The 21,751-nt window shown below is 50.3% G+C and overlaps 1 protein-coding gene across 1 annotated transcript in view; it reads left to right on the forward strand.

The window, feature by feature from the left end:
• RIMS4 (regulating synaptic membrane exocytosis 4) overlaps positions 1–21,751 on the forward strand; it is a 60,724-nt gene that overhangs the window by 25,999 nt on the left and 12,974 nt on the right. Inside the window, exon 2 of the mRNA XM_044262978.1 lies at positions 12,762–12,900. Within this exon, the coding sequence (XP_044118913.1) occupies positions 12,762–12,900 (139 nt within the window). The remainder of the gene's footprint in view (positions 1–12,761; positions 12,901–21,751) is intronic.

Raw genomic sequence — 21,751 nt, forward strand, 5'->3', positions numbered from 1 at the left:
CTTTTTGCCCACAACCCAGCTTCTTCCAGAGCTTGCTTGGCTTGCCCCAAGGGCTGTTGGGAATGGCTTCATGGGGAAAGGCAGCCACATGTGGGGGCTGTAAATTGTCTTCCTTCCAGTGACCATCCTGATAAGTGTAGGATCCCTTCTTCCCCAAATGCATTTACTCTGCATTTAGAGTTCTTTGTCCTCAGTTGACATTGGTTCTGCCTTGCCTTCTCCCTACATGTTTGTCAATATGGCTTTTGTTTGTAAACTCCCAGAAGGTAGCATTTGCATCTACGATAAAAATCTCACTATGATTTTATTTGCAACCAAGTATATAACTCAGTATTGAAATAATAATTCTTAAAACTGAAGCACTGCCTCTACTTCCAGTGCTGTATTAATTACTCCTCTGTTCCCCAGTACCATGTGTATATCTCTGTCCTTGAACTATTGTATGTTGTAATTATAACAGCTTGTGTTATAATTGCCCATTTACTTGTCTGTCTCCCCATAGACTGGGAGTTTCAACAATGTCTGGGTTTAATTCATCTGTATTAGGAGTCTCCTGCTTAGGCCCTGGCACTGAATAGGCACTTGGTAAGAGTTTGTTGAATGAATGACAGTTACTTATCTGTTATCTTCCCCATCCCTCTCTGCCAACTGTAAGCTCCTTAAGGACAAGTCTTCTTCTAATCTCCAAGGCCAGGAAAAGCATGGGATAGGAAATGAGCTTCCATAAATGCATATTTCATCAGACACATGAGAACAGTTATTTCCTTCCAGGGGCAGAACTCTTTAGAGTTACAAGGCACATTCATATACTTTACCCAGTTAATTCTCTCAGAATCTTTAGACTCTCCCTGTCTAGTGTTCTCAGATTCCTATCACATGCCCTTTGCCTTCCTTGTTCCCACCAATTTCAGTCTGTGTCTTTATGATCTCTCCCACTTCCCCCTTTGTATCCTCTTGGACAACATTCTGAGGAATTCACACACAGCCCTCTGCTCTCATCCCTTCAGTGTAAAGCAGCCTAAAGGGCAAATTACACTTGGGTCTGCATTGAACCGAGATCATTCTCCCACTTAACAGCTTTGCCATCTTGGGCAGGTTCATTAACCTCCCTGAGTCAACTTTCATTTCTGAAAATCAAAACAGTAGTGGTTTTGAGGATTAAATGAGGTAACGTAGGTTGAGCTCTGGGAGCTCGGTAAGTGGGAGTTCCTGTCTTTACGTGAAAGGGTGGAATCTGAGACATTATTAAGCCAGTGGAAAGGAATTGTGGCTTAAAAACGAACATGGGGTGGGAGTCGCTTTGTCCTGAGATCTTCCCTCCGCGTGAGCTGCTACCTCTGTCCCAGGCAAGCCAAGACCTCAGTACTTGGGTCAGCACCACGGACAGTTCCCAGCACGTAGGTCTATTCTGTTCCTTTTCTGTAATGGCTCTAACAGACCTTCACTTCCACGTCACAACTTTATTTTACACACCTTCAAGAAATAAAATGTCAGAATTTAACAGATGTGCCCTCGGTTGTCATCCACATCTGAATTTCAGAAGTCTTAAATTTGTGTGCCTTAGAATCAATTTATGAAAGGTGGTATCAGTGAACCATTGGCCAATGACCCTTAAAGAGGTTAATTTTAATAGGCAGCATTTATTGAGTGCTTACTGAGTTCCAGGCCTTTTTTGCCCCTCCCTCTTCTGCCTTGGGTGCTGTTTGCCCTTTACACATTTACTTAACAAATGTTACATTTGGGGAATATAAATGTGAGCCAGATAGACAGTTGGTCAGCAGTTTTCCCACATCTTTCTTCCCAAAATATTTTAGCTCTGAGCCTCATTTCTTCAGAACATTGCTTCCTGGTAAAGGATAATCTGTGTTAACCTTTCCAGTCCACATCATTCTTAATTCATTTAAAAAGTGTTTTAAATGCGTATCCTTAATTTCACCCCAGGTTTGTGCCTAGAAAAAGTGCACAAATGATCAAGAAAAGACATATATGAGAATGTCTTTGGCAGAGCCTTTGGTAATATCCCTAAACTGGAAACTACAATGTTCATCAGCAGTAGAGTTTTGACATATAAGAGTATGAGAATGAATGAGCTGCATTGAAACAATCAGTGTGAATGAGACTCAAAAACATAAGGTTGAGTTAAAGAAGTCAACCTTGGAGAATATACAGTAGATGATTCTGTGTATACAGAAGTACAAAAGAGGCAGAACTAACCTGCAGTGTTAGAAGTCAGGATAATGCTACTCTTGGAGAAGTAACCATGGCTCATGAGGGGTTTCTGGGGCATTGGCAAGGTTCTATTTCTTGATCTGGGTGCTGGTTCCAGAGATGAGTGCACTTTGTAATATTCATTAAGTTATACACTTAAAATTGTACATCATATAATTATACACTTCCATATATATTATATATACATGTGTGTATACACACACACACACACACACACAGAGCAATTCAACAAACAGGTTTTTTTTAAAGGTTTATTTATTTATTTTAGGGGAGGGGCTGAGGGAGAGGGAGAGTCTTAAGCAGACTTCTGAGCACAGAGCTCAGTGCAGGATTCAGTCTTACGACCCTGAGCTCATGACCTGAGCCGAAAAGAAACCAAGAGTTGGACGCTTAAGTGACTGCACCACCCAGGCGCCCCAAACAATTGTTTTTAAAAGCATCTTTCTCCAGAAGAGAAGGGGATGGTGAGAATTTTATATGCAGGATGATTGGCAAGACATTTGGGGGTAGTTGGTCACATGGGATGTTTGGAATTACCTGAATTATTCAGTGTGAATGGAATGGAAAGCACATTGGAGAAAAGGGAAAAAATAGGCTGAGAATGTAGATTGGAAGCAGATTCGAAAGGCAGTTTGTGTTAAGGCCTTTGGAATTTATTCTGCAAGCATTGAGGTATGATTGGAGGTTTTTAATCAAAGAGATGACATACTCAGGATTGAGGTTTAGAAAGGTCATGCAGGCCACAGGGTGGGGAACTGGCAGAAGATAATGCTCTGGTGCTGGGACACTAGTTGGAGTAGAGGCTGACCACCTGACCAGGCATTCGGGGCACCTGGGGATCTTCTGAAATTACAGATTCACAGACCCCACCCTAGGCCTACTGAAACGGAATCCCCAGGAGAGGAGACAGAGGAAACTGGGTTTTTAGCTAAGTTCCCAATGTATTCCAAACTGTTGGATCAGCACTGGTCTCCAGGTGGATGTTTGAGAGCCTCTACATTCATTGACTATTGCAGCAGTCCAGGCAAGATAAGGCTAGGGAGTGAGCTAAGGCTGTGATTGCTGATACAGAGTAGGGCTGATTTTGAGTCTCCAGAAGGAGGTGTGGAGACACAGTTTACTTAATTAACAAATACTTATATGTCATTTACTTAATATAACTATGTGCCAGACCCTGTTCTAAGTGTTTTTTTTTAAATTACCAAATAGTAACTCATTTTATCCTCATTAAAATGTTTGCCATTGTTTTCTCCATTTTTTTTTTTTTTTTTTTTTTTTTTTGGAGAGGAGGAAACTGAGATATGGAGAGGGTAAGTAACTTGCCCAAGATCACATTACTAATAAAGTGACCAGGCCCAATTATACAGCTCAGGCCATTAGGCGCCATTGTTCATGGTTTTAGTCACTACTCTCCAAGAGTAGACTTTTCTATTTCCTGGACATGCTTCAGAAATAGTAGTGAATGGCTGTTTATGGTGAAAGGGACTGAGAGGTTGACAGAGAAGAGACCTGAATTCTAATTTCAACATAGTCATTGACGCATGTCCCTCTGTAGACTTCATTTGCCCCTCTACACAGAAAGACATTAGTCTGGATGATCCCAAGTTCCCTCCAAATGGAATCTTCTATGATTTTAATGGATGACAGATTTTGACAGCTCTGGAGAGAAGAGGGGGAGGTAAAGTGCCCTCAGTCAGGGTTTATGCTTCCTTGGCCTGTTTTTGGAGACATCCAGAGGCAACATCAGGCCTAAGGAGGTCTGAATGCTTGCATGTCCTCTCAGCCTTGATTTTCCAATGACTTTTAAGGCATGGGCAAGGGAGACATATGAGGCTGAAGTCACTTGGAATAGTAGGCCAGGGAGAGGTTGACCATGAAGGAAGAAGAGGCAGCAGCTTCCAGGGTATTCATCTCAGAGGAATAAGAAGGGCAGTGCTAGGGGGAGCAGTGAGTACCAGGGGCCATGATACTTCTCTGATCCTGGTTTAAAATAACAGACTGACCCAGAGCTCTTGTGTCCAGGGGACTTCACAGACTGTGATATGGATCTTTAGTGGGCCTTTCATAGAGACAGGAATTCACTCTGGTTAGTGATGTGGTGAGGGGAGCCTGGGGACCTGGGGTAAATCATAGGACCTCTCTCAGCTTTGGGCTCCTCATCTGGAGAACAGCTGTGAAGACCCATCTTTGATAAAATGTCAAAGTGGAGAATAGTTGTATTCCTTCCTTCCTCTGCCTCCCACCAGCACATTCTTGGAGTCTCTAGTGGTTAAGAGTATAGGATCTGCTTTCACACAGATCTGGGTTTAAAACCTAGCTCTGTCTTGTTTGGCGTAAACTTGGATAGGAAGCTAAACTGCTCTGAGCCTGGTTCCTTTTTGTAAAATTAAGATACCCAACACTTGACTCTCAGAGTTTTGGTTAAATTATATCTATCTATCTAGTGCCTAGCACAGGGTAAGTTCTAAGAATGATGGTATCTACTCTAATTTTAAATTTATCATTATGATTGTTTTAATATCTTGTTCCTTATGAATGCTTGTTTTTGGGAGAAAGTACATTAAACACATTTATATTCAGGTATAAACACCTGAGTGAAACTTACTTGTTTTCTTTATTGGAAGATTTGCATTTTTCTTGGCGGCACGTCCTAAAAATAAAGCCAGTTTAGGGGCACCTGGGTGGATCAGTGGTTTAAGCCTCTGCCTTTATTTATTTAGCTCAGGTGATGATCTGAGGGTCCTAGGGTGGAGCCCCGCATCGGGCTCTCTGCTCTGCTCCCCCTCAACCCCTCAACAGCATGCCTCTCTGCCTAATTGTGATTAAACACTATTCATGGGGAGTAGACATATTGGGCACTGTCCTTGGTGCTGAAGGGACGTAAGGGAGGAATGAGCTTACACTGTAGACATAGGTACCCACTAGTTTGACTAAGGACTGTGTTTCAGGGTTCAGTGGAGTAGATAACTTCAGGAGAGGTGAAGAGGAAGTGCCCCCTGGGACTCCAGGAGTCTAATCAGGGAAGTCTTTGTGGAAGAGATGACATTTGAGTTCTGTGGTAGAGCTTAGTGGGTTTAGTTTAGTGGTTCATTAAAAACATGGTTATTGGAGTTTGAAAGACCTGGGTTTGAATTCCACCTCTGTCATTAGTAGGTGTGTGTCCCTGGGAGTGTTCCTTAGCCTCCTGTATTCTTATTTTCTCCTATAAAATGGGGCAGTAACTGTTTTGCTCACAGTTTATTGTAACAGTTAAATGCTGTGATGCCTCTTAAAATACTGGGCACAACATCTGACAGGGTGGTGATAATAATAGTAATAGCCATCTTTATCAAGTGCTTGTGGTATGCCACCTCCCACCTAGGACATCCTGAAGATTAAATGTTAGTGTTATTATATTACTTTATTGTTATAGTTAATCTTCATAACAGCCCTGAGTTTGCTGAGTGCTGAATAAATTGTGTTATTTAAAATTTAGCTCTGGAGGATAGCTAGAATTTTGATAGAGAAGGTGAGGAAGGGAGGAAAATAAAGGAGAGAAAACCAAGGTGAGGAGTTGCTGAGAATGTATCTGGGGTGTGAAGAATGGAGGAGACCAGTAGCAGATGGGCTAGGAATCAGATGATGGCGTCTTGAGTGCCTGGATGCAAAGGTTGAACCTAATTTGACATGCAATGGGGAGCCATTCCAAGGTTTTAAATAAGATCATGGCATGATTGAAGTGATTTACTTATAAATTTATATTTCACCTTCACTTATATGTAGAATTAATACATTTAACTATAAAAAATTCAAAGGTCATAGAAACATACAAAAGAGAAATAAAACTTTCACAATGGGCTGGTTGCAGTGTAACTTGGTACAACTACTTTGGCAAGTCATTTGGCAGCTGAACGAATGCTTGCCCTATAACCCAGAAGTTCTGTTTCTAGTTATATTTCTGAGACATATGTGTGAATCTTCCCTAAAGGCCAAGCACCGAAGTAATCATAGCAACATTGTTCCTAATAACCCCATACTGAAAAAAAAAAAGCCCTAAATTATACAATGGATAAATAGATTGTAGTATATTCATACAGTGGAATCTGTATAGCAGTGATAATAAGTGTCTACAACTACATACAATGTGACTGGATCTTATACATTCACCATAACACTGAGCAGAAGAAGCCAGCTTCCCCCTCCCCAAAAGGCCATTCTCTGCCTTATAAAGTTCAGAAACAAAACTAATATCTGGTGTTAGAGATCACAATAGTGGCTTCCCTTGTAGAGTGAGAGAGACCAGAAGATGGGGCACAGAGGGCTTTGGGAGTCTTGGCAATGCTCTGTTTCTTCATCTGGGTGCTGGTGATCCAGGTATGTCTGCTCTGTGAAAATTCATCAAGCTGTATGCTTTGAGTTCGTGCACTTTTTTTTTTTTTAAGATTTTATTTATTTATTTGACAGACAGAGATCACAAGTAGGCAGAGAGGCAGGCAGAGAGAGAAGAAGGGAAGCAGTCTCCCTGCGGAGCGGAGAGCCCGATGTGGGGCTCGATCCCAGGACCCTGGGATCATCTGAGCCAAAGGCAGAGGCTTTAACCCACTGAGCCACCCAGGCGCCCCTTGTGCACTTTTCTGTATAGATCTTGTAGTACTTGGGTTTGAAAGTTACAGAAACACATCTGTCATCCCCCTCTTCTGACAGTGTTTCTCCCTACAGTTATTCCCCATTAACAGTTCGGTTCTATCCTCCCAGATTTCCTCCCAAATATATATAAGCTATCTATAGCTTTACAAAAATGGTATTATGATTTACATAGTGTCCTGCAGTGTACTTTGTTCACAATATGTTGAGGCAGTCTTTCTGTGTCACTGTGTGTGTAAAATCTAGATGATTCTTTTTTTAAAAAAAAAAGATTTTATTTTTAAGTCATCTCTACACCCAGTGTGGGGCTCGAACTCACAACTCCAAGATCAAGAGCTGCATGCTCTCCTGACTGAGCCAGCCAAGCACCCCTAGATGATTTGTTTTAACTGTTACACAGTATTTTATTGTGGAGATGGGTCATTTAGTAAACTAGCCCCCTACCAATGGACAGTTAATTCCAGCATTTCACTGGTGTAAATGATACATGGGGAACCTCTTCATGCATATCTTTGTGTACTTTTGTGACTATTTGTGTAGAATAAATGAGTGGGAGTAGAATATCTTTGTCTGAAGTGATAATTTAAGATGGTTAATCTCTTAATGACTTGTTGGGTGGGTGGGTTGGAAGCAGGGAGACCAGTTAGGAGGCTGCTGGCATAGTTTAGACTTGAGGTAATCAGGGTGGTTGGCTGTGAAAATGGACAAGGAAGGGGAGAGATAAGAGCTCTTATGTGCAAAGACCTTATAAGACCCGCCGTTTGACAAGAGAGGGGGAAAAGTCAGGTCCTGAGGGGATTCTGAGTCTGGGTAGCTGAGTTGATTGGGGGAAGTAGGACCAGAGGTGGGTTTAGTTTTGGCCAGGTTGCCTCCTGGGATTCTGCTCGTCACCCAGGCAGTGATGCTCAGAATGCCTTTGGAAGTATTGCTCTGGCCAGAGTTAAGGGGTTCAGGTTGGGGGTGGGATTCATTTGCAAAGGATGGTCCTCAGGTTGTGGGAGGGGAATGACATCATCAGGAGGCAAGGTCTAGAGACAGAGAGAACCCAAGGACTGCATAACTGAGGGCCTCATGTATAGGGATGGAGACAGTAGTCAGAGGGACCGGAGGAGATTCATAAAATTTACTGTCAGGGAAGCCAAAGGAGAAATCTGAGGTGCCTTTATTCAAAGGCTGCAGTAATCAGTAGCATGCATTAGTCCCCCTCCCACGGGCCCCCCAATGGGTGCTGTCACTCCATTTTGTACTTGGTCTCCAAAGCACTTACATCACTTGTGATTAATTGTGCGATCATCTGTTCAGGGTCCACCTCCCCCTCTGAACTGTGAGCCCCGTGGAGGCAGGGACCATGCCACTCATACTGTCCTAGCTCCAGCATGAGGCACGGTGTTCAGCACACAGTGGTGCTGGTACCCCAAATTGTTGCTGTTCACACTCTGCACTACCACCCCACCCCCACCGTGCAAATTGGGAGAAGAGGGATACTTCGGACCCTGTGGGAGAAAATTCAAGCTGCTCAGTTCAAGTTTTGGGTACAGCAAGTTGTGAGTGGGTGGCCAAAAGTGGGTCATCCAAACTCCCATTTATTTGTACATTACAGTAGCCGGCTACAGTTGGTGCCCAAAGCCTATAGGACTCAAACTCCAAACCTTTCCAGTGAGGCACTGTGATAACCGGGAACAACGTAGCTTCTCCTTTGCTCCCCTCACCCATGCCCCCTCTCGTTATGCACCAGCTCTTTTCATCACCACATTCATGAAGGGAGCCGTGTTCCCATTGTGATGCTGAAACCCACCAGTGCAAAGATTTTTGAACTTCGACTTCCTTAGGGTGCCAGTCAAGGCAGGTGTCTTAAGTCAGGTTTCCCCAAAAAGTATGCTGAGATGAGATTCGTTGATGGAAGTACCCCCACAGGAGACTGAGGAAGCAGGAAGCACGTGGGGTGTGGGGTCAGGCAGATCCCACAAGGGCAGCTTCAGCCCCTCGCCCCCCCACTGGGTTCCTCTGGAGCCTATGTAATGCCTCAGAGTTGTTCTGACTTGAGGCATAGGACCTGAATTGAGGGTTCCTTCTCCTGTTCCATTTAGGCTTTGACTAGGGGGATCACATGTTATAAACCTCCAGGCTCTTCTGCTTCTGCCTATCTGGGGGCAGTGTGGGCTCAGTAGCCCCAAGGAAGACTGAGAAACAAATGAAAGTTTGGCAGGTAGATGGCGTTCAGGAGCCAGTTGGGGGAGGGGGTCACAGGAGTGGGAAAAAGGGAGATCTGTAAAGTCTGGGTGGAGCGTCAGCACTGTCTGCTACAATGGGTCAAGCCTGGGTCTTTTCCTGGGACCTGATGGCCCCAAAGCAGAGGCTGAAGCACCTCTTTGTCTTCCGTCCATGTGCACTTTATCAGTGGAAACCAGCCCTTGGAAGCACATTTCACATCTTCGTGAAGGCCTCCCACCGGACCAGAAGGCGCTCAGTAGACGGGCGCTGTGAGAATTGGAAGCAGCCCAGTTCAGGAGCCAGGGGCTGAGGCGAGGCCCTGTCCTTGGTCCTGAGCAGCTGCTGGAGACTGGCTCAGTAAGCTGTGTGAATGGAGTGGAAGCCACACTGCCCAAAATGGCAACATGTGGTTGTCTGTGCTCAGAAGGAGTTTGCTGTTTGAAGGGGGTGGTGGAAGAAGCGGAGCCTTGAGCAGACTTAAAGGAGGAGTGGAAAGAACCAGAAGAGGGAGAGGTGGCAGATCCAAGGCCCAGAGAGGACAAATGGGAGGATGAGTTCCTGGTGCGGGTCGGAGGAGGTGGGATGAGGAGAACAGGAGGTGGATCAGCCTTGGCCAGGAGAAGGGTCACCCCCTCCTGCTCTCTCCTCTGAGAGAGCGGGGGAGGGTCGAGGGGCGTGTTGAAAGGTCTGAGGATGATGCAGGTTGGAAGTGAGAAGGAGCAAGTCACAGAGACACATCTTTTCAGCCGAGCGGGGGGAAAGGTCATTGGATGGGGTGACGGGCTGGGGAGAGAAAGCATTGGCACAGTCACTTTGGGGACCTTGGCTGAGTCATTGAAAGATGGCCAATGGGGGATGAGATGGCTGAGGGTAGATGGCAGAACTTGGTGTGGTTGGGTACCAGATTGGGGACGCCCACAGTGGGGAAGGTGGCAAATTGAGGGAAATGGAAGATGGTTGGTGTGAGCAAATTTGGGGAGTGTTGAGAGGTCTTACTCCACAGTCACCGTGGCTACTTCTGTTTCACACCTACTGTGTGCCAGGCTCTGTGGCAGATGTCCAACAGCTCCATGGGGTTGGTGCTGCCTGACTTGCCCAAGGTCTGGCCACCAGTGGTTGCAGAGCTGGGACTCTGTGCCTGCCCCTGTGTCACCTGGGTGTTTCTGGACATGTGGGGGGACACGTGTGTCCCCGTCTCTGTGCTTCCCTTCATCCTACCATTTGCTCTTTCCCTAAGCTGTATCTGCAATCCACCTGATTGCAACACCAGCCTCACCTGAGGCCCATATAGGGTACTTGGCTGTGAAATGCTTTGGTCCTGAAGAATGCCACACAGATGTGAAGCACACCTTTCCAGAGCGCCTCCTTAGCCCCCATGGGGACTGAGTTGGGTCATGCTTTGGTTATCCCTCTTCCAAGAGAAATGTTTCAGAGCCTAGTGGGTGGGGACAAACCAGCGTGGATCTCCAGAACAGGGCTCTGTAGGGAAGTAGAAAGCCGAGGTGGGTGTCTGCAGCCTGCCTGCTGGGTGCCGGTTTGTGGGTTTGTACCCCCGATGTGGGGGAGTGAGGTTCGTCCCTGGACATATGTCTGCACTGTGTGTGTGTGAGTTGGGGGACATCTCTCTGTGCTTGTGAGTCTGTGCTCCTGAGTGAGCATGTGTGTGGTTCTGGATCTTACTCTGTCTTAGCACCTGCTACACACTGAGGAGCATAGAAGTGGTTGGGTGGATTGCAGATACAGCTTAGCGAAAGAGCAAATGGTAGGATGAAGGGAAGCACAGAGACAGGGACACACGTGTTCCCCCACGTGTCCAGAAACACCCAGGTGACACACACACACAGAAATGCACAGTGTCAGTTTCTCTGTGTGCTTTCTTGAGTGGGTTGGTGTATACTTCTTATGGCTGTGCATCTGTGTGTATGACTGGCACCTACCCAGTTAGCCTTAGAAGCACAGCATGATGGAGACTCACGGAAATGCACAAATATCAATGCTCAGACATACATTAGTGTGCTCTGTGTTTGCATGTGTATTCCTGCACGTGTGTGTGCTACCATGTATTTTTCTGAGTGTGTGGACATCTCTGTGCCTGAATAATGCAGATACATGTGGGAGACAAACGTGGGCACACACACTGAGAAACACAGTGTATGTGTGAGTGTGTGTGTGTGTGTGTGGGTAGGTGGGAGGGAAGGAGGAGAAGGCCAGTGGGAGGTGTCCTGGTCTTGCTCTGCCTCCTGGCTTGCAGCCCCAGGGCCCTTACCTCTTGCTGAGCAGGATGGTGGGATTTGGGTGACACAGCTTCTCTCCAGCGGGTTGACCAGCCAGCACTGAGGTAGCCCCTAAGGTTTATGAGCTCGTCTCAGCCTTTGTCAAGACCTGGGGAAGCTCTCCCTAAAGACCTAGCCCCGCCTCTAGTGTACCCGCAGTCCTGCCAGGTGCCAGGGATGTAAAACCCACCCTGATAAACCGGGCTGTGGAGCATGGAGCAGAGAGACCCTCCTGGCTCAACTCTTGGTGCCGTCACCCCCTACCCTTTCTGGCTCTATGTGGCTTAGCCTCTGTGTCTTGTGTCCTTGATGCTTAAGTGGGAGAACAGACCCCTCTCTCTCCTGTGGGGGTTGAGGAGTAAGAGCTCTCTCAGGGTGGGCCTCGATTCATCCAGCAGATATTAACTGAGCACGTGCTGTGGCTGGACCCTCTTCTTAGCCCTGGGGCTTCAACGGTCAACAAAGCAGAGTACCATGTCCTGAGTTCACCTGCGCTGGGGAGGAAACTGGTCAGTAACCCAGTAATGCACAGACATGTCTGGGGTGGTATTGGGAAGAAAGCCAGATCAGGGCGACAGGATGGGGGGAGGGGTGGCAGGGGCTAGAGAATGGCAAGGAAGGTCATCTAAGATGACGTTTGATTACAGACGGGAAGCTAGCAGAGGAGAGGGTATTTGAGGGGAGGGAATAGTAAGGGCAGGGGGCCATTCGTTATAAGCCTGTTGTTCTCCTATTGTACAGCTGAGGAAATAGAGGCAGAGAGAGGCTGAGTGATTTGCCCAAAGTCTCACAGCCAGTGAGAAAGAGATCCACATTTGAACCTGGGCAGGCTGGTTTCAGAGCCAGTGGTCTAAATCAGTGGTCCTCCATCTGGGGTGACTTGCTCCCCCCACCCCCACGCCCAGGGGATATTTGGCAATGTCTGGAGACATTCTAGACGGCCACCCTGGACTGGAGGGTGCTACTAGCGTCCGGTAGGTAGAGGCCGGGGATATCGATCGACCTTCCAGAATGCACAGGACGTCCCCGACAACTAAGCAGGATCCCATCTAAACTGCCGGTTGTGCTGAGGTGGGGAAAACCTGGTCCAAATGCAGGCAAAGCATGTGACAGAGTGTGACACAGAGTAGGTGCTCAATAAAGAGTAACTGGAGAGGAGGAGGCATGACCTGCAGAGAGTCGCAGGGGGGAGGTGAATCCAAGGGGGGAAACGTACCTGTAAATGAATCCGTCTGTTACCAGGACTCCTGCGCTTCTTCTTGTGCGGTGGGTGTGAAGGGCAGGGCTGCCCCAGGGAGGGGGCCGCGGGTGAGGCTGGTGGTAGGACCCTGGGCAGGGTCCAGACACTAACCAGATGACTTGTCTCTCTGTCCCTTCCCGTACCTTGTCTCTCTCCCCATTGCTCTTCGCCTCTCGGCCTAGAAGGGGACAGCCGGAGGCTGAAGGGAGCCATCCAGAGGAGCACGGAGACCGGCCTGGCGGTGGAGATGCCCAGCCGGACGCTGCGCCAGGCCAGCCACGAGTCCATTGAGGACAGCATGAATAGCTACGGCTCCGAGGGCAAGTGAGTGTGGGGCCCGGCCCGCTGTCAGCCCTGCTGACTCTCGAGGGCCCTTGTGGGGGTGGGTGGGAGGGGCCGAGCCACACCATCCGGAGCCCTGGCTCAGCCTCAGGCCTGCAGAAGGGAGGCGACGAAGCACGCAAGCTCTAAGGGGGCAGCAGAGCACACTGGCCGTGCGGCCCTGGGCAAGTCCTTCTCTGCGCCTCAGTTTGCCCATCTGTCAAACCGGCTGATGCTGGCGGCCTCAGAGGGGGTGTGGTGAGGACTCAGTGGGTTCGCACGTACAGAGAGCGGAGGACAGCGTTGGCATGTGAGTGCCGAATGTCAGTGTTGAGAAATAAAGAGGGGGGTCGAGAGGGGTTTTATCGTGATGTTACTCTTTCCTCTTTACTTTCTTAGTTTCTGAAATCACGATTGGTTTTTAAAGATACAGATTCCTGCTTGATAAGGAGTTTCATATGTCAGACCACGAAATATTAGATATGACCGTGTCCTCGCCTGTGTTCTCTCCCCCGACTGTACATAGCCCCCCAGGGTATTTGTTCCCGATCCAGACCGCAGACCCCATGCCCCGAGTCCGAGCCTCTGGGAGTGGAGCTCGGAACTCCGTTTCTTAAGGGCTGCCTGAGGGAACATATTCTAGACCGAGGGTTCTCGTCTTTGCAACAATGATGGGCTCTTTGAGAGTTTTGGGCCAGTTTTGGGCCTTCGTTCCCCTAAGAAATATGTGCACCTACACCGTCACACACACACACACACACAGTCAGGGAGTCGCACTCATTCCCACCGCAGCGACACGCCTTCTCCCACACATACACTCACACTCATTCTCGCACACCGTCGTACAAGCGTACTCTTCTCGTAATTCCAGCGGGTTCCCACATTCCCCTAGAGCCCATCCGTGGATTCTTAGCAAAGAAACTTGGCTCGCAAGTGACTTTCTCCTTGTACAGATGACCAGGGCACTCAGAGAGACTGGGGAGCTTGTCCCGGGTCACAGCGCATGTTAACATGTCTGGAACTCGAGTCCCGTGACTCCCGGTGGGGGGCTCATTCCGTGGCAGCACATCGCTCCCTTGTCTTAGCTGTCCTCAGCCAGGGTCGTGGGGGTTCTCGTCACCCCCATGAGGACACTGGGGCTTGGGGAGGGTCCAGTACAGTGGACGCCAGGCATGTGGCTATTGAAATGTAAATTAATTTAAATGGAATGAAATGAAATATTCTGTTTCTCCACCGTGCTGGCCATGTTCCAAGCACTCAGCAGTGCGTGCCCCGTGGCTGCTGTTTGGGACAGCGCGGGGATAGAGCATGTCTGCCCTCGCAGACGGTGCCGTTGGACAGCACTGGCTAAGGGGCCTCTCCAGGTGCAGACACCAGGGTGGGCCCAGGGCTGGGGCTCGGCCGCCACCTTCTGCTCTTCTCCTGTTCCTGGCGCTACCTCCCAGCTGGGGGTTCCTGCTGGCTGGAAGCCTTCCCACCCCCAGCCCCTCCTAAACTGGGCATCTCCGGCCTCTGAGAATGGCCTTGCCTTGGCAGATGCTGCTGTTCCACCCACCTCCTAGGGAGGCTTTCCGGAGGGCGAGAAGAGGAGGAGGACAGGCGGAAGGGAGAGGAAGGGGAGGAGGAGGAAGGGAACAAATGTTTTCTTTAACCTGAGAAATTTGGCAAGGCAGCAATGCTTGGAGGAAGGTATCATAGGCCTCGGGGTAGCAGTGGGTCTCTGCCGAGTTCCAGAGGGTCAGGAGGTTTGGGTCCTAGTCCTGGGTCAGCCAGTGACCACCAGGTGGCCTTGGGCACATCTCTTGGCCTCTTAAGTGTCAGGAGGCTGGGAAACATCTGGTCTGTTGGTCTCATAGGCAGCTCGGGGGGAGGGTTGGTGTGGTATGGGGAGTAAGATCAGGGGGTGAAACCCAGAGCCCCATTTTACGGATGACTCCGAGAAGCCCTGTGACTTGTCCAAGGACAGCAGCATAGGAGGGCATCGTGAAGGAGAAATGAGCTGATGTCTGCACGGGACAGGTGCTTGGGAGGTGGCTCTTGTGTCATTTGTTACAATGTGCTTTAAGGGACCGGAAAGTCTGAGTTAGAGTCCAAACCTGGACCCTAGAGTCAGATGGGCCTGGTTAGTGCCTCATTTCTGCTTCCTAGTAGCTATGTGACTTTGGGGAAGTTACTTCCCGTCTGTGAGCCCAGTTTCTTCATCTGTGGAAAGGGGACGGTAGTAGCACACAGAGACTCTCAGAGTTGTTGTGTGGCTTACATGAATTAACACAGGTATGGGCGCTTAGGACGGAGCCTGGCACTAGCAGGCACTATTAGTCTGTTATTGTTGGCTGTGATTCTTGTTGTTCCTTGTTGGTTCGACCCCGTTAGTTGGGTATTTTGCTCCTTGTGTCCAGCTGTATGTTGCTGGATACAGGGGCTGCCCCAGATGCAGCTGTGTCTGTAAAGTACTTAGCACAGAGCAAGCACGGCCTTGATGTTGGCTGTGACATTTAGGATTGTCAGAAGGTTTGGTGGCTGTCTTGAGCCCAGCTGAGGAAGGGTCGGGTGGGTTGGAGGGTACCGGCTCCAGCAGAGGGGAGAGTCTTGATGGAGCCCAGCCAGGCTCCACCACTCCACCTAACCCCGGGGCAAGGAAGGGGCATAGAAAGGACGGGGGGGACGTGGAGCTGTGGCCGGCCTCCTCCTTGTTCTGGAGGTATTTTGGGTACTGGTGGGACCCAGATGCCAGGCTCTGAAATAGGAAGGGGTGTGACTGTCCTCCCCTTGGGCTCCTGCCAGCCCAGCTGAGGCTTACGCCGAGCCAGCGGGCTGGAGCAGCCCCCGCGAGCCCACAGCCCCTGGCGCTGCTGGACCTGTCTGCCTGTGCCCTGGCTCACTGGCGTGTGTATTCCTGCAAGTGGGCACAGGGGTTTTTCTTCCAGCAAATGCGACTGAGTGCCTACGGTGTGCTAGACAGTTGGGCTGGATACCTGGGAGGCCCTGCCTGGCACTGACCGAGCAACTCGCAGTGAGTTAAGAGCTTCCAAGGACAGGCGTAGAGAACGTAGGAAACCCTGCATCCTCTTCAGGTCTCTGGGCTAGGGGTGGGGTGCGTATGGGTGGGGCCGCTCTGTCACTGAAGCTCCTTGGGCTCCAGGCTGCGTGGTGGTAGCTGGCAGTGACGTCAGCCTTTGCGGTTCCCAGTGTGGCCCCCAGTCCGGCATCAGCGGCATCCCCTGGGAGCTGGTTAGAAACGCAGGGTCTCCAGCTCCACCCCAGACCTCCTGAATTGGAAGCTGAAGCTTTACAAGCTCCCCTGGGGGCTTGTGTGCACAAGGAGGCTGAGAGGCCCTGGCGGTGGGAGTCATGTTCTAGAGCCGTCCCTTACCCGGCACTTGCTCTGGGCAGACACGGTGCGAAGTGCTTTTGTATGTGTTGGCCCATTTAATCCTCACAACAGCCTGATGACGCCAAGACTGCGCATGTCCCCATTTTACGGACTAGGACACAGAAGCCAAAAGAGGTTAATGAACATGCCCAAGGTCACTCATCCAGTAAGTGGCTTCATATGCCAGGCTTCAAATCTGGGCCTTGGAATCTGCCCTTAATCTTTACACTTGACTGGTTAAGACCTTTACTCTTGACTGGTTGACACTTAATGGTTGCATTCATCAGGATTTCGGGAGGCGGACACTTCAGGGTGGTGTGGTGGCTCAGGGAGTCCCTTCATCTTTTCCCTCCCAAGATCTCAGCAGGTCGGACCAACCCTGGTCTGTCTCCTGGGGAGGGGCTTTCCTTCCCAGAGCCCCTTTCTGCCCGGTGGAAAAATTGGAGTTCTCTATGTTAAGGACGGAAGGGAACAGCTCTGGGTTCGGGAGAGCCGAGCTCGCCACCCCGCCTCCAGCAGTCCCGTCTCTCCCAGATAAAGGGCAGGGGTTCGAGCACCCTGAGAAAGGACCACGAGAACAGTGTCTTCCCACACACCCCCTGAACCTGAGCTGCTCCCTTGGCGAGCACTACAGTTTGGGTTCCCCAGAACCAAACCCGAGAAGTGGATTTGAGTGCGAGTCATTCACTTGGGGAGGATTCCAGAAAACCACGGTGGAGGAGCATGTGAGAGGAGCGGAGCAGAGCAGGCATCCAGAAACATGGGCTTTAAGAAGCGAGCTGCCACTGTAGGCTAGAGCTTGATGCTTATAGGGACTCTGGGAGCCAGGTGGAAGTGCACCCGAGCCCTGTCCCCCAGTGGTAGGGGGAGCCGAAGTAGTCACAGTTGACCCTCCTTCCTTAGGGATTGGTGGCTGCTTTCTGGGGACCCTGCTACCCTCCCTGCAGCACAGTGCTTGCTAGAGGCAGGAGGGGCGCAGGGACTGGCAGTGAGAGTCCGTGAGCACGGATGAGGGGAGGGTCGGGAGGGGGGATGGTGGGGAAGGAACAAACAGCGCCACTGGCTCCACCAGGCTACCCAAACCAGAGACCTGGGGTTCTCCCAGGCGGCTTCCCCTCTCACTTTCCATTTCCATATCCAGCCCCCCGTTGGGCTCTTCCAGTTTATTCCTAACTGTCTTTGACTCATCCATTTCTCTCCCTCCCACCCCCCTGGTGAGGCCACTCGTCACTCTTGCCTGCATGCTCGCAAGTCTCCCTTGTGGTCGAGACTCCTCAGACTGTCACTCAGTGCTTCCTTCTGCTGATCCCTGCCAGCCTCCCCCAGGCCCCGACCATGTGCCCCCTGCTCCAGTGCCCTGAACGTCTTGCACCTCCCTCTGTCTCCCCTGCCGGTCTGTGCTTCGGCCTTCGCTTCCTCTGCCTGGCACTGCCTTTCCCACCTCTCCTCCCTCTCCACCCTCTGACTCATTCCTCCTCCAGATCTCAGCTCAGAACTGGCACATAGGCTTCATCTCCGGCACCAGCTCCAGCTAATTGATACTGGCTGCCTGGAATGCTGTGCAGAGAAGGATTCTGGAGCCTTGTCCAGCCTTGGCAGGAGTGTGGAGGTTGACTAGTAATGTCTGCCTGGGAGTGGGCAGAGGAGGGGGGAACAGCAAGGTCAGCCATTCCTGTGGCTGCATCAGCAGCTTCCACGGTCTGTTCTGCCCCCCAAAGCAGCCTCCACTTGGTCGTTAATGGTCATGGGTGTATCTGGTTCAGTGCTGCCCAGTCTAGGACCTGGACTACAGGTGATATTTTGCAAATTCTGATGGATAATGGGTAGGGGCTATGAGCAGAAGCACCCCCACATTCCACTCCTTCCTGCCCTTCCTTAACCTCCATCACACAGAATCACAGCCTCAGCATCTTCTCTGGGTCCCAGGAGCTCTTGAAGCCAGCTCCCAAAGCCTCTAGTCCTCCTTCCCTCTGTCCCTTGTTGTCCTGAGGCATTTGGGTCACTGACATCCAGCTCCCTTTGCGTCTGGGTCACTGTGCCCACAGCCCTGGAAAGCAGGGTGTGGGAACTGGTACGTGGCCACCTCACCTGGGTTCAGGGTCATGTTTTTGCCAAGTCTATGTTTCCCTGGTCACCAAAGGCCCCAGGGGTCCGGCGGGTGGCTGGGACCCCCTTTCCCTTGCCCACCTCTGCTCTGTAACGGTTCGTGCCTGAAGGATGGACCGGGACTGGCTGGGGCTTTGAGCTAGGAGACACGGGGGTTTGTTTTGTTCTGTTTTGTAAACACTAGTATTTATGGCACATTTGGCTGTGCCAGATTGAGTTCTCAGAAGTTCATCTTGCTTAGTACTTACAACGGCACTGAAGGGCACCCTGTCGTTTATTCCTGCCTCACCAAAACGGAAACCCAGATTCAGAGAGGTGAAGAATGTATCTCCACAGCTACAAGCGGGGATGGGGGTGGCATGGGGGGCCGGGCTCCCAATCCAGGCCTGCCTAACCCACCCGGAGCCCAGACGACAGACCCTGGGGCTCAGCTCTGGGCAAGGGGACGCTCTCCCCAGGGCGTGTAGACACAGCAGAGCAGAGTGGTTAAGCAGATGCACTCCGGAGCCAGACTGCCAGTTTCTAGCAGAGTGATCTTGGGGTTATGTAACATTTCTATGCCTTGGTTTCCCATTCTGTTATTTATTGGATAAACAAAAAAGTCAAATCCCTGTCATCAGGCCCGCGAGCCACACTCATGTGCTTGGGGGCAGGTGTGGAAACATCTGGGTGCTTGAGAAGCTGGAGTTGGAGTTGGGATTGTGGATTCTGTGTCTCCTGGCACACAGCCAATTCTGCGAACCGCTTGTTTTGAAAACGTGCATTTGTTCCAACACAGTTGAAGTATTAGGGAATAGTTTGAGCACAATACAGATTTTGCTTTTGCTGAGGTGTGTTTCATTCTGAGAAACACGAGGAGGACGCTGAAAACAGCCCCCACGTGGGAGCACCCATACAGCCCTCCAGCCACTCCCTGCTCCCGCGGCTCCTGCCCCCTGCCCCCTGCACACTGGGCCTTACAGCTCTCTTCCGCGTCTGAGACAGCCCTCCTCCGCCACTTCACAGCAGCTCGTGGGCTGCGATCCTTCCGACACTCATTTCCACAAGCAAACTTTTAGGTCATTGCCTCGGTAGAGCACCGTATTTATTGTAGTCTGTATGCATTTCGTAACCATTTAATGTGTTTAAAGACTGTTTTTACTATGTTCCTGTTGTGTGTGTGCGTGTGTGTGTGTGTACACCATACTGACATAGTGTTTGGCTGGTGTGCCCCTAACCCTGTTTTCCCCCAAAGCTCTGTGATTTCTTCTGGGAGGATTTTGCCCTGCAGAGTGATTTTTAGGAATGTCTAGTTTGCATGATAGCAAATGAGTGTAGTGGAGGCTCCGCGGGTCTGTGGGAGGGCGGATGGATGGGAGGAAACAAGGGGGCAGACAGTGAATGGGAGAGCAGCGAACCCGTAAACCACTAAAACCTTTCAGAGCCACATAACCTATAATCACCGCGAGGGCTGTGCAGCCTTTTAATTTCGGATGCAGTTGACATAGGTGATCCATCCGGAAAAGAGAAGAGTCAGCCCCCAAGTAACCCAGTTAGTTCTTTAACTGTCGAGAGCACAGAAAATCCACAGAGCTCCAGCCAAACGGAGCTCAGAGGTTAATAATAAAAAGACAAATGGGTTTCAGTTCTGCAAACAAAACTAACAAGATTTGAAATGCAGGAAATCTTATTTCACCATTAACACAAAATAAAAGGCCAGCGGCCCAGGGGTTGTAATCCTGTTTCAGGCCTGGGCCTCTACCCATGCGGCTGGTGTGTGTCCTCCGGGGGAACCAGCCGCTGCGGTCCTCCTCCATTTTCCCCCCAACCATCCTCCCCTCACTACGCCCCCCCCCCACAACACACACACCTCCTCAGAGCCTGGCCTTGGTCTTAGGCATCCAGATGCTGCAATTCCAAACAGGTCTGGAGTCAGAAGTGCCATGAAAGTACCATGGCGAGGGAGGAGAGGTCCTCCCAGTGCAGACCGCAGAGGCCGCGTTCATTCACCCAGCATATGTCGTGTGCTGGGGCCCGTGCCGAGTACCTTGCCTGCTCCTTCTCGCTGACTCTCCCCACAACCCAGTAAAGTGATCCCAGGTTATCCCCCATTGCATGGAAATGAAACAGCAGCTCAGAGAGGTTACAAAACGTTTCCCAGGTTGCACAGCACTGGAATCCAAGGTCTGTCTCAGCCACTGTATTTCCCAGTCTGGGACCAGCGGAAGGGTTTGACAGAGAACATGTTTTTTAAGATTTTATTTATTTATTTGACAGAGATCACAAGTAGGCAGAGAAGCAGGCAGAGAGAGGGTGGGGGAAGCAGGCTCCCCCTGAGCAGAGAGCCCGACGTGGGGCTCGATCCCAGGACCCTGGGATCATGACCTGCGCTGAGGGCAGAGGCTTTGGCCCACTGAGCCACCCAGGTGCCCCTGACAGAGAACATTTATTGAGTTCCTACTACATACAAGACATGGTTCAGGAACTGGCACGTGTATGGTATTTAATTCAGCAGACTCTCTCCCACCCCTTTGCGAATGGACCCTGTGAACAGAGATTTTTGAAACTTTTAAAGCTGATACAGCACAGGCAGCCATGGATGGCATCACTGCACACTGTCCAAGAGGGAGGTGGGAGTGGTCTTGTGTGCACATGGGACAATTTAAGCACAGAGATGCCAGCAGCTTACCAGAGATCACAGAGCAAGCAGGCGACCAGAACTAGAACCAGCTTGGACTTTGTGTCCTCTGCCTTTTGTCTTACTCCAGGGAAGACCCCAAGGTGTAGTAAGATCTCTGATACAGTCGACCCTCAGGCCAGCAGGAACCTGCCACTATCCCTTTTTCCCTCCTCCAACCCCATGGAGGATGTGATAACCCGTTCAGGGCTTCTGGGGCATCTGCCTGGTTCCTTGGCAGCCGGCGAGGCACCCTGGGATGGGAAATCAGGCAGCCGCCCAGATATTATAAACAATTACCGCTAATTACCAGGCCTGCCAGTTCCCCATTGTCTGCTCACAATCCCACCAGGAACCGAGGAGCAGACAATGGTGATGTTGGAGGGAACTTTCAATTTCAGGCTGCAGAAGCCTCGCTCTGCCTGGGAGGCTGGGCCTTTCAGTGACTTGGAGCTCAAGAGGCACCACTATTTCTTGGGCTCCTGGAGGAGCCTGGACCTCACAGATGGCAGGGAGCACGGGGTGAGAGAGAGACAGAGCCGAGGAGGAAGGCCCATGTCACCAGTCTTGAGAGTCTAGGTCTTAGCTTTGATGTTAATTAAGGATCTTTGCAAGAATAATAGATACGCATTTCTATCCCTCGATATTTAAGTTGTTTCCCCCATACTCTCTCTGTGAGACTGTTGCATAATTGCTGAGATAATAGATTCAGAAGCCGG

This window comes from Neovison vison, chromosome 8 (assembly GCF_020171115.1).
Source record: "Neovison vison isolate M4711 chromosome 8, ASM_NN_V1, whole genome shotgun sequence".
Classification (NCBI taxonomy): domain Eukaryota; kingdom Metazoa; phylum Chordata; class Mammalia; order Carnivora; family Mustelidae; genus Neogale; species Neogale vison.